Raw genomic sequence first — 12,508 nt, 5'->3', positions numbered from 1 at the left:
ATACTAGAATAGCACGAAATAAAAGCAAACCAGCCACATATGCTACTTATAATTCTACTGCCAATTTTGACAGCATGGTAACTCATGTGTCCCTGGTACACACCGTGGTGTATAAAGAAATATCAAGGATTGTTCCCTTGACTTTCACTTGTTAGAGAAAACACAAGTGCAAACGTAAGGTCGACCTTCGTAGTGCACTGCATATTGTGAAAACCATTTTTTTCTTTGATCTTAATAACATACCACACAGTGTATGTCCATGTAAAGCAATCTTTCAGAAATGCACCTACCTGTAACGACCAAGCGTGTTGTGCCATTTGCTTTCCCAAACTGGTTTTCTGCTGTGCACGTATAAATTCCAGCATCAGCTTTAGTCACATTGGCAATTTTGAGTCCTCCATCTTTTAAAAAAGAAATTCTAAATATACAAATGAGACAAATAAATGTATACTAGTCACTTTTTTTCAAAATAAATAGAGTTTTTGTTAACAGAAGGATTGTCTTAAGCTACTATATTTAAGGCAACATAAACCAGCCCTTAGCCTCCTTGGGTCTAAAGAAAATTAAAAGAAAATTTATACACACATGCACACAGCAGACTAAAAAAGAAGCTCTACCAATTTGAACACTTCTTGATATTTTTACACAGTTTTACTTAACGGCATTACTTAACATTACATATGGTTTTAGGGATGGCTTTATCAATTAAGTGTGAAACGTTTTCCAAAGATATGTGGTGAGGTAGATTACTCATGGGTTAGCCTTATCAATTTGGAGAAAATAAGAAGTAGACATGACACTATTTTCCATAAATCTGAAACAGTTTGTGAGAAATGAGAAACTCCCTGGTGTTTCATTATGAACTTCAGAGAGTCAGATCTAACCTAGTATAAATCCATATTTTGGAAAAGAACATCTACATGGTCACCCATGAACTACTGCAAAAATGTGGGCAACGTAAATGAACACATCTGAGTTTCTGAGCATACGCTTAAAGTACTTAAAGCTTTTGGTCTAACTAATTAACTAAGGAAACAGAAATGAACTTTACATGCGCTAGACGCTATGAGAGTCTCTGAGATCACACTGTGAGCAATACAGGAAGTCCCCACCTAAGAAGAACTACAATCCTGCAGCCTGTGGAACAAAAACCAAATTCACAGAAACACAGACAAGATGAAAAGGCAGAGGGCTATGTACCAGATGAAGGAACAAGATAAAACACCAGAAAAACAACTAAATGAAGTGGAGATAGGCAACCTTCCAGAAAAAGAATTCAGAAAAATGATAGTGAAGATGATCCAGGACCTCAGAAAACGAATGGAGGCAAAGATCGAGAAAATGCAAGAAATGTTAAACAAAGATCTAGAAGAATTAAAGAACAAACAGAGATGAACAATACAATAACTGAAATGAAAACTACACTAGAAGGAATCAATAGCAGAATAACTGAGGCAGAAGAACAGATAAGTGACCTGGAAGACAGAATGGTGGAATTCACTGCTGCAGAACAGACTAAAGAAAAAAGAATGAAAAGAAATGAAGACAGCCTAAGAGACCTGTGGGACAACATTAAATGCAACAACATTCGCATTATAGGGGTCCCAGAAGGAGAAGAGAGAGAGAAAGGACCCAAGAAAATATCTGAAGAGATTATAGTCGAAAACTTCCCTAACATGGGAAAAGAAATAGCCACCCAAGTCCAGGAAGCACAGAGAGTCCCATACAGGATAAACACAAGGAGAAACAAGCCAAGACACACAGTAACCAAACTGGCAAAAATTAAGAACAAAGAAAAATTATTGAAAGCAGCAAGGGAAAAACGACAAATAACATACAAGGGAACTCCCGTAAGGTTAACAGCTGATTTCTCAGCAGAAACTCTACAAGCCAGAAGGGAGTGGCATGATATACTTACAGTGATGAAAGGGAAGAACCTACAACCAAGATTACTCTACCCGGCAAGAATCTCATTCAGACTTGATGGAGAAATCAAAAGCTTTACACACAAGCAAAAGCTAAGAGAATTTAGCACCACCAAACCAGCTCTACAATAAAGGCTAAAGGAACTTCTCTAAGTGGGAAACACAAGAGAAGAAAAGGATTTACAAAAACAAACCCAAAACAATTAAGAAAATAGTCATAGGAACATACATATCGATAATTACCTTAAACGTGAATGAATTAAATGCTCCAACCAAAAGACACAAGCTTGCTGAATGGATACAAAAACAAGACCCATATATATGCTGTCTACAACAGACCCACTTCAGACCTAGGGACACATACAGACTGAAAGTGAGGGGATGGAAAAAGATATTCCATGCAAATGGAAATCAAAAGACAGCTGGAGTAGCAATACTCATGTCAGATAAAATAGACTTTAAAATAAAGAATGTTACAAGAGACAAGGAAGGATACTACATAATGATCAAAGGATCAATTCAAGAAGAAGATATAACAATTATAAATATATATGCACCCAACAAAGGAGCACCTCAATACATAAGGCAACTGCTAACAGCTATAAAAGAGGAAATCGAAGGTAACACAATAATAGTGGGGGACTTTAACACCTCACTTACACCAATGGACAGATCATCCAAACAGAAAATTAATAAGGAAACACAAGCTTTAAATGATACAATAAACCAGAGAGATACAATTGATATTTATAGGACATTCCATCCAAAAACAGCAGACTACATGGTCTTCTCAAGTGCGCACGGAACATTCTCCAGGATAGTTCACATCTTGGGTCACAAATCAAGCCTCAGTAAATTTAAGAAAACTGAAATCATATCAGATATCTTTTCTGACCACAACGCTATGAGATTAGAAGTCAATTACAGGGGAAAAAACCGTAAAAAACACAAACACATGGAGGCTAAACAATACATTACTAAATAACCAAGAGATCACTGAAAAAATCAAAGACGAAGTCAAAAAATACCTAGATACAAATGACAATGAAAACACAATGATCCAAAACCTATGGGATGCAGCAAAAGCAGTTCTAAGAGGGAAGTTTATAGCTATACATCCTACCTCAAGAAATAAGAAAAATCTCAAATAGACAATCTACCCTTACACCTAAAGGAACTAGAGAAAGAAGAACAAACAAAACCCAAAGTTAGCAGAAGGAAAGAAATCATAAAGATCAGAGCTGAAATAAATGAAATGGAAACAAAGAAAACAATAGTAAAGATCAATAAAACTAAAAGCTGGTTCTTTGAGAAGATAAACAAAATTGATAAACCAGTAGCCAGACTCACAAAGAAAAGAGAGTGAGGACTCAAATCAATAAAATTAGACATGAAAAAGGAGAAGTTACAACAGACACCACAGAAATACAAAGCATCCTAAGGGACTACTACAAGCAACTCTATGCTAATAAAATGGACAACCTGGAAGAAATGGACAAATTCTTAGAAAGGTATAACCTTCCAAGACTGAACCAGGAAGAAGAAGAAAATATGAACAGACCAATCACAAGTAATGAAATTGAAACTGTGATTAAAGATCTTCCAACAAACAAAAGTCCAGGACAAGATGGCTTCACAGGTGAATTCTATCAAACATTTAGAGAAGAGCTAACACCCATCCTCCTCAAACTCTTCCAAAAAATTGCAGAGGAAGGAACACTCCCAAACTCATTCTATGAGGCCACCATCACCCTGATACCAAAACCAGACAAAGATACTAAAAAAAAAGAAAATTACAGACCAGTATCACTGATGAACATAGATGCAAAAATCCTCACCAAATACTAGCAAACAGAATCCAACAACACATTAAAAGGATCATACACCATGATCAAGTGGGATTTATCCCAGGGATGCAAGGATTCTTCAATATATGCACATCAATCAATGTGATACACCATATGAACAAACTGAAGAATAAAAACCATATGATCATCTGAATAGGTGCAGAAAAAGCTTTTGACAAAATTCAACACCCATTTATGATAAAAACTCTCCAGAAAGTGGGCATAGAGGGAACCTACCTCAACATAATAAAGGCCATATATGACAAACCCACAGCAAACATCATTCTCAGTGGTGAAAAACTGAAAGCATTTCCTCTAAGATCAGGAAAGAGACAAGGATGTCCACTCTCACCACTATTATTCAACATAGTTTTGGAAGTCCTAGTCACAGCAATCAGAGAAAAAAAGGAAATAAAAGGAATACAAATTGGAAAAGAAGAAGTAAAACTGTCAGTGTTTGCAGGTGACATGATACTATACACAGAGAATCCTGAAGTTGCCACGAAAACTACTAGAGCTAATCAATGAATTTGGTAAAGTTGCAGGATACAAAATTAATGCACAGAAATCTCCTGTATTCCTATACACTAATGATGAAAAATCTAAAAGAGAAATTAAGCGAACACTCCCATTTACCACTGCAACAAAAAGAATAAAATACCTAGGAATAAACCTACCTAAGGAGACAAAAGACCTGTATGCAGAAGACTGTAAGACACTGATGAAAGAAATTAAAGATGATACCAACAGGGCTTCCCTGGTGGCGCAGTGGTTGAGAGTCCACCTGCCGATGCAGGGAACGCGTGTTCATGCTCCGGTCTGGGAAAATCCCACATGGCGCAGAGCGGCTGGGCCCGTGAGCCACGGCCGCAGAGCCTGTGTGTCCGGAGCCAGCCTGTGCTCCACAATGGGAGAGGCCACAGCAGTGAGAGGCCCGTGTACCGCAAAAAAAAAGATGATAGCAACAGATGGAGTGATATACCATGTTCTTGGATTGGAAGAATCAACATTGTGAAAATGACTATACTACCCAAAGCAATCTACAGATTCAGTGCAATCCCTATCAAATTACCAATGGCATTTTTTACAGAACTAGAACAAAAAATCTTAAAATTTGTATGGAGACACAGAAGACCCCGAATACCCAAAGCAGTCTTGAGGGAAAAAAACGGAGGTGATGGAATCAGTCTCCCTGACTTCAGACCATACCACAAAGCTACAGTGATCAAGACAATATGGTACTGGCACAAAAAAAGAAATAGAGATCAATGGAACAAGATAGAAAGCCCAGAGATAAACCCACGCACCTATGGCCAACTAATCTATGACAAAGGAGACAAGGATATACAGTGGAGAAAAGACAGTCTCTTCAATAAGTGGTACTGAGAAAACTGGACAGCTACATGTAAAAGAATGAAATTAGAACACTCCCTGACACCATACACAAAAATAAACTCAAAATGGAGTAGAGACCTAAATTTAAGACTGGACACTTAAAACTCTTAGAGGAAAACATAGGAAGAACACTCTTTGACATAAATCACAGCAAGATCTTTTTTGATCCACCTCCTAGAGTAATGGAAATAAAAACAAAAATAAAAAAGTGGGACCTAATGAAACTTCAAAGCTTTTGCACAGCAAACGACACCATAAACAAGACGAAAAGACAGCCCTCAGAATGGGAGAAAATATTTGCAAACAAATCAACAGACAAAGGATTAATCTCCAAAATATATAAACAGCTCATGCAGCTCAATATTAAAAAAACAAACAACCCAATCCAAAAACGGGCAGAAGACATTTGTAAATGTAAACAGACATTTCTCCAAAGAAGACAGACAGATGGCCAGGAAGCACATGAAAAGCTGCTCAACTAATTATTAGAGAAATGCAAATCAAAACTACAGCGAGGTGCCACCTCACACCAGCTCAACTAATTATTAGAGAAATACAAATCAAAACTACAGCCAGGTGTCACCTCACACCAGTTAGAATGGGCGTCACCAGAAAATCTACAAACAACAAATGCTGGAGAGGGTGTGGGGGAAAGGGAACCCTCTTGCACTGTTGGTGGGAATGTAAATTGATACAGCCACTATGGAGAACAGTATGGAGTTTCCTTAAAAAACGAAAAACAGAATTACCATATGACCCAGCAATCCCACTACTGGGCATATACCCAGGGAAAACTATAATTCAAAAAGACACATGCACCCCAATGTTCACTGCAGCACTATTTACAATAGCCAGGTCATGGAAGCAACCTACATGCCCATCGACAGACGAATGGATAAAGGAGATGTGGTCCATATATACAATGGAATATTACTCAGCCACAAAAAGGAACGAAATTGGGTCATTTGTGGAGACGTGGATGGATCTAGAGAGTGTCATACGGAGTGAAGTAAGTCAGAAAGAGAAAAACAAATATCGTATATTAACGGACATATGTGGAACTTAGAAAAGCGGTACTGACGAACCAGTTTGCAGGGCAGAAATTGAGGCACAGATGTAGAGAACAAACATATGGACACCAAGGGGGGATGGGGGGGGCAGGGTGGTGGTGGGATGAATTGGGAAATTGGGGTTGACATGTATGTACTAATATGTATAAAATAGATAACTAATAGGAACCTGCTGTATAAAAAAATAAATAAAATTCAAAAAAAAAGTCCCTCCTTCATGGAAAGAACAGTCTAGTGAGTGGCACAGAGAGTAGATGATGAAATAGATAAATGTGATAAGTTCAGATTTTTGAGAAGTATTCAGAAGTGGTGATACCATAAAAGCAATGGCTCTAGGGAGTGCTCCCATGAGAGAGTGCTTCAGAAAAGCCTCTTAGAAAAGGTGCCATTTGAACTGAGAAAGAAGAATGAGAAAGAGTTGACCTGTCATTAGTCTGATTCATGAATCTTTACTGCCCATCTGGTCTACCCAGAATTATTCTTCTTTTCTCTGAATCCCTATATTCTTTACTATCCATACCATGCATTTAATACTTAGAATGCCTTTTATCTTTTATGGTTCACAGCTTTGATACTTGAGTTTAGTATCTAGCCAAATGGATGGTAAACTTCTTAGAAGGTTTGCAACTCCAGCGTCACCATGGCAATGGTATATGTAAACCGTCAATAAATGCCTCCCAATTCTGGGTGATACAGTAGAGCGGACAGGAAAGATGCTGAGGACATGAGACTAGAGTTGGAGGATCTTAACTCAATCTCTAAATATTACCCCATTGGTTGTAAGATTTTTAGGTGTGTGCCAAAAATGTGATTATTAGGACAAGTTTATGTATTAAAAATACACAAGATACGGATTTTATGTTTTATGTATATATGTGTGTGTGTATTTTTCATAGCTTGTGATTCACTTTTGCTTGCATCCTGGTTATATTTTCTTGGGTGAGAAAGTTGTAGGGGAATTGGAGGTGGTGCATAGGGACCTGTTTATGATCCTGGGTAGAGCTTTCCATGAATGTTAGTTGCTCATGTGATTTTTTTAATATATCAAGATACATTTCAAATACAAGGGTTTGAGAGCAATGGCCTGGACAGCTAATTAGGGAACACATAGCACTATATTTCAATTTGAGGAACTACACTGAAGGGTTAAAAATTCCAAGAACTTTCCTAAGAAGCTTTAAAAAAGGTGCTATGTCTGATTTCCTTCATGAAATCCTGGCCACTTTGTTGGGTGTGAAGTGTAATCTGATCACTTTTTGCAAAGAGACGATCAAAAAAAATTTCTTTATATCTTGTCATAGAGCAGAGATTTTCTTAAACAGTGTGCAATAACTGAAAGAGGAAAGCCTGCAGGGAGGTACACATGAATGAAAGCTTTGGAAATGAAGACTCTTTTGAGAAACATGGGGAGTAAGCTAGGGAAATAGAAATCTGATCACTAACCCTGCCTTACTCCCTCCTGCCCAACCCAGGCTTAGACCCCTTTCCCTAGCATCCCACTGCCTTAAGGACGAAGACCACATGCCAAGCCTTAGCCATACCCTCCCATGAGGACCCCGCCCCTCTAACTACATAAGGCCTCGTGAATTCTACCCTTTGCTCTTCTCCAGTGTCACAAGCCTTCTTTTAATTGCTTTTATGCTCTTCTTGTCTTGGGGCCTTTATAAAACCTGTTCCTTATGTCTGATAAATGTATACTCAACCTTCAGATTTTGGTCACTTCCCTGAACCCATGCACTGGATTACATCTTCCTGTACTGATTATTAATCATCTGTGCTTTTGTCATAGCATTTGGCAACTGGCCAAGTATATACCTGTGTGCTTATTTGACTAATATTTTTCTCCTCCTGTAAGCTCAGAGACAGTAAGGTCTCTTGAAGCAGGGAGAGTGAATAGTGTCTGGATTACTCACCACTGCATTCCTAGAGCCTTGAACTATTCCTGGCACAGAGGAGATGCCCAAAAATAATGCCTGTTGAAAGAATAAGTGACTGTATGCCTTTAAAGAGTCACTGTAGAAGAGATGGGATTAGTGATGGCAGGTGGCAAGGCACTGAGAACTTTACAAATTACAAGGAAGTAAATTCAGAAAGCGTGCAGACTTTTACTCACACATATATTTATATACATATGCACATACGTATATATGTTCTCTATATAAATGTCTGTGTGTGTATATATATACACACACATCTATACATATGTGCATAAACATATATGTGGAACAAAGAAAGATGAAGCAGTAGAGGGCTGGATGAAGAGAATTGAACAACTCCTAGGATAAGAGGACTGAAAATGCACTTGTACTATTAAGGAAGATATCAAAAAAGGGCAAGGGACTGAAAATAAGGGAAGCACAGGGGAAACGAGGGAGGGAGGAAAGAGAATGAGAGAGAAAACTTGTTGAGAAAAGTCTCAGAGGTGGAAGGAATGAGTATAAACAAAGGCAATGCTCCTGACCCATTCTGACTGCTAATCCTACTTGTCAAATTTTTGGCCAAGATCCCCAAAGAACATAGTCCTTGATCCACAGCACTGCTCAGTAAGTTTTACCTACCGTTGCTTTAAAAAGAAAGTGCAGATTTGCTAGAGATTTTCCCATGTAAAGAAAGCAAGCTGATATCAGAAAGATGGTTATCAGAAGGTCTTGAAGACATTCAAACGGTGAGGCAACCTTATCTGTTCTGAGATAGAGGGTGGAAATAGAATTGAAAGCTCCAGGAGGCTGGGCAATCAACCACTTCTGAGATTAGTAAGCAATAAAACAAAGTAATGATGTCTCTTGTTGACTGAACAAATATTCAACTTAAGCTTAGAGCTTCTGATTTGGGTACCACAGAGCAGAGACGGGCAATTTCAGGTATCTTCCCAAGCTATGAACTTGTGTTAACAGTCAACCTTTCACTACAAATATAGAACTATTAGCAATGATGGAAGAACTAGAAATCCTTTAGTGTAGGAGGTTTAATAACTCTAAATGAGCAGGCCTAGCCTCATGACTACAATGAGATAAGAAACAGTTTCAAAAGCAAGGCTAACACCTCGGGAGTCACACACACAGTCCAAAACAAACATACTGACTCTCAAAGAAGGAAAACTCTGTACATTGTAAAATTTTGAGCTAATTGGATATTTTCCTCCTCAATTGGTTCTTCCAGGAAGTTCTAAGAGGCCCACAGGGCATTTCACACAACATAAAAATAAACAATATTGAGTAAATGGATGGAGTAATTGCTTCTCAACAGAAAACCTTCAATAACCCATGCTTCCCTACAGAGATCCGAAGTGAAAATTTTATACCACTTCACTATAAATGAAATTGCTTTCTGAGCTTTCTGGGAACACGTTTTTCTGCAAATGGGTAGAGCTGAAAATGTAGATAACCATGAGTAACTCTAGTCTTGGCACAAAAAGTTAAATGAAGATTTATGAGATTAATATTCAGAAATGTGGTACTCCACGTTGCTTTGAGACATGTGCAATTTTAATCACTGTGGCATTTTAACTCCTCGATCAGTTTTATAATATACCTTTTTATGTACCCTTTTATTGGTTTTCTCCTTTTGTAGGAAAAGAGGTTATTTCACTTAACTTCACGCAGCCTGTGGTTAGTTTGGGATAAGTAAACTTAATTGCTCTAAGATGGTCTAATGGTCCATGCTGTAGTTCACTGATGGAATTGAATGTATGACTGTTAAGAAACACTGTTTGCTCTGAAAGTAGACTGTTGTCTAGGCAACGTTGACCTATACTGTATGATGACATTTAAGCACCCATAATAAGACACTGTGTTTTAGAATGAGAAAGGTATGCAGTATTATGCACGCAAGGCAGGATTTCTGAAAACATTCTTTTCCTCTTGCCTATTTTCTGAATATTACAGTACTTTATTCAACTTGAATTTTAACAAACACACTGCAACTCTACATTTTCTCAGGAAGCTCATCTCAGTGGAGATGAGATCACATGAGATTGTAATGATTAAACTGTTCTATAGAAAATAACAAGGCTATTTTGGACTTCACTTTGTTAGTACATATTGTAAGAGACGGATGTTTAAAATTAGCTGCAAGAGAAAAGTACTCACAATGCATATATGACAGGATAAATAATGACAGTTAAGAAAATCAAATATAAATTGATGAAAACGCATGAGAAAATAAACGCCAGAGACAAAGAGCATATAGTGTGTATTTTCCTTTACAACCGATCTCATTTCCATATGCTTGGTAAATAACGTCTCCCCCTTGAGTCCGAAGATAACCTACAAATAGTATTTAGGAAAATAATATTAGCATTTTCATTCTTTTAGTTATACCATGTTGAGCTTTCATCTTATGAATTAAACAGTGTCAGTTTAGTGATTTATTGGTCAGAAAGCCTCCAAGGAAAAGACAAGCAGAGTAGAGAAGATTCAGCAGTTAATTATCCTTTCTTTGAGTAAGCACCAGGCTAATAATATGCAGCTGTGTTACTTTGTTGCTACACATGTTACACAGAACAGGCACCTGAAGTCCTAGAGAAACAGGGTGTGGCTCCACGCTGTAGCCAAGATAAACATACATTTTTCACATTAATTAATACTTCCTCATATTTCTAAGAAGAGAACCAACAATAAAGGAACATTTTCATTACACGTATAAAACCTTTCCAAATGTACATCTATCGTAGCAAATATATTTGGAGCTAAATTTATTATGACAGAGACTCAACAGTTTTTTTCCTCCTAAAATGGACTCACAACTATAGAACAAAATGCCTCTAAAATAAGATTTCCAGCTTGAATGATTAAATAAAACTATTCATCTAAGTAATTCGTGAGGCCCAGGCAACAGTCCATTTGAAACATTTAAATCCTCATACAACAGAGGATCTGCAAAAATTATAAATGCTCAGATGAGTTAGTAAAACAAACAAACATGACAAATCAACAGTTCTCTGATGGCTCATGTATTCAAAGATAAACTCGTAAAGAATACTTAATAAGATTCAAAGGGGCCTCATACTCGACACTATTCTTCTTTGCCTGAGAGATTCATGAGTCAAAGCAATGCAAATCAAGACGTCAGCTGTAATACAGAGAAAGCTGACGCAAAACTGCTTAAGTGAGCAGCTATGGTTTCCTGACACTTCATTCCAGAATTAGGCAGGCCTAAGCTTCCTGGCACATGCAGACGAGCACAGGCCCTCCCTGTAAGGGCAAGCTCCCTTCCTGTATGGTAAACAGAACAGCAGAATACATTCATTCTCTACAGGCAGGCAGACACCAAAGAGAAAGAAGGAAGACGTCTGAGCTACAATGTCAAGGTCTTCCACCCAATTTCAGGAGTCAGACACTTTCTCTGGGGAAGGGTTGAAGAGAGACACAAGTGTTACCCAAATGGGTGTCCTACCCCCTAGAGACTAGCAGTCCTGGAATGGAGCTCACCTCCAACAATAATGCTAGAAGCAAGATACCTTGTACGCAAAAGGGAAATTTCATTGATTCAAGGGATGTAGAAGGTGCTGGATACTTTTTGGCTGCCCAGAATCTATTCCCCTTTCTTTGGGAACCAACACAGATCTTCCTTTGGAGAATTCTCTTCCACTATTGTATGCAGTCTTAGTAGGAACCAGTCATGGGCCCCATCCTATCCTAGCCAAGGGGGAAATACCGGACACAGGGCAACATTTCTCAAACTTTACTATGCACCATTCGCCTGAAGGACTCAGTCCTTCAAATACCCACTGCTGGGCCCACCACCAGATAAGGTGTGGGACAGGGCCCCGGAACTTACATTTCTAATAAGTTCCCAGGTGATTCTGGTGCTGCCGATATGAGGACCACACTTTGAAAAACAGTCATCTAGGCTACGTCCTTTGGGCTCTCCCTCTGCAGACTTTGATTTGAGACACAAGGATGAAAATAATGATTAGTTTATTCATTCCAGCACTTGCCCTGACAAGATGGGGCAATCCAGGATTCCTGGAGCCAACTAGTTCCTGTCCATTCCTAAGTCAGTTTCTACAGCTAATCTAACAATTTTGTTCAATATTCTTGTATTAATTCTTAGCTAGAGTGCCCAAATCCCTAAAAAATACAAGTTACTAATAGTTGGCGACACACACATAGTATTTGTTCAATAAATATTTGTTGTCTTAATGAATATGAAGGGTTCTGAGACAATTTTCTATACAATTTTCTAATTTTCTACAAGGTTCTATCACAAATCAAGAATGGCCCCCCAAACACATACCCTGATGTTGGGCTCTTGCAAGATGAAATGGTTT

General features: G+C 38.2%; 1 protein-coding gene across 6 annotated transcripts in view; it reads right to left on the bottom strand.

Moving 5' to 3' along the window:
- The window catches only part of CNTN3 (contactin 3), a 239,603-nt gene that overhangs the window by 65,119 nt on the left and 161,976 nt on the right, over window positions 1-12,508 (bottom strand). For all 6 annotated transcript variants that reach the window (XR_007479545.1, XM_033437175.2, XM_033437176.2 and 3 more), the window contains one exon: window positions 291-418. Coding sequence is in view for 5 of the 6 variants with exons in the window: in XM_033437175.2 (XP_033293066.2) it covers window positions 291-418 (128 nt within the window). In the remaining variant the exon portion in view is untranslated. The remainder of the gene's footprint in view (window positions 1-290; window positions 419-12,508) is intronic.

This window comes from Orcinus orca, chromosome 10 (assembly GCF_937001465.1).
Source record: "Orcinus orca chromosome 10, mOrcOrc1.1, whole genome shotgun sequence".
Classification (NCBI taxonomy): Eukaryota; Metazoa; Chordata; class Mammalia; order Artiodactyla; family Delphinidae; genus Orcinus; species Orcinus orca.
Note: the sequence above shows the minus strand (reverse complement) of the source record. Positions and strands in the feature narration are given on the sequence as shown.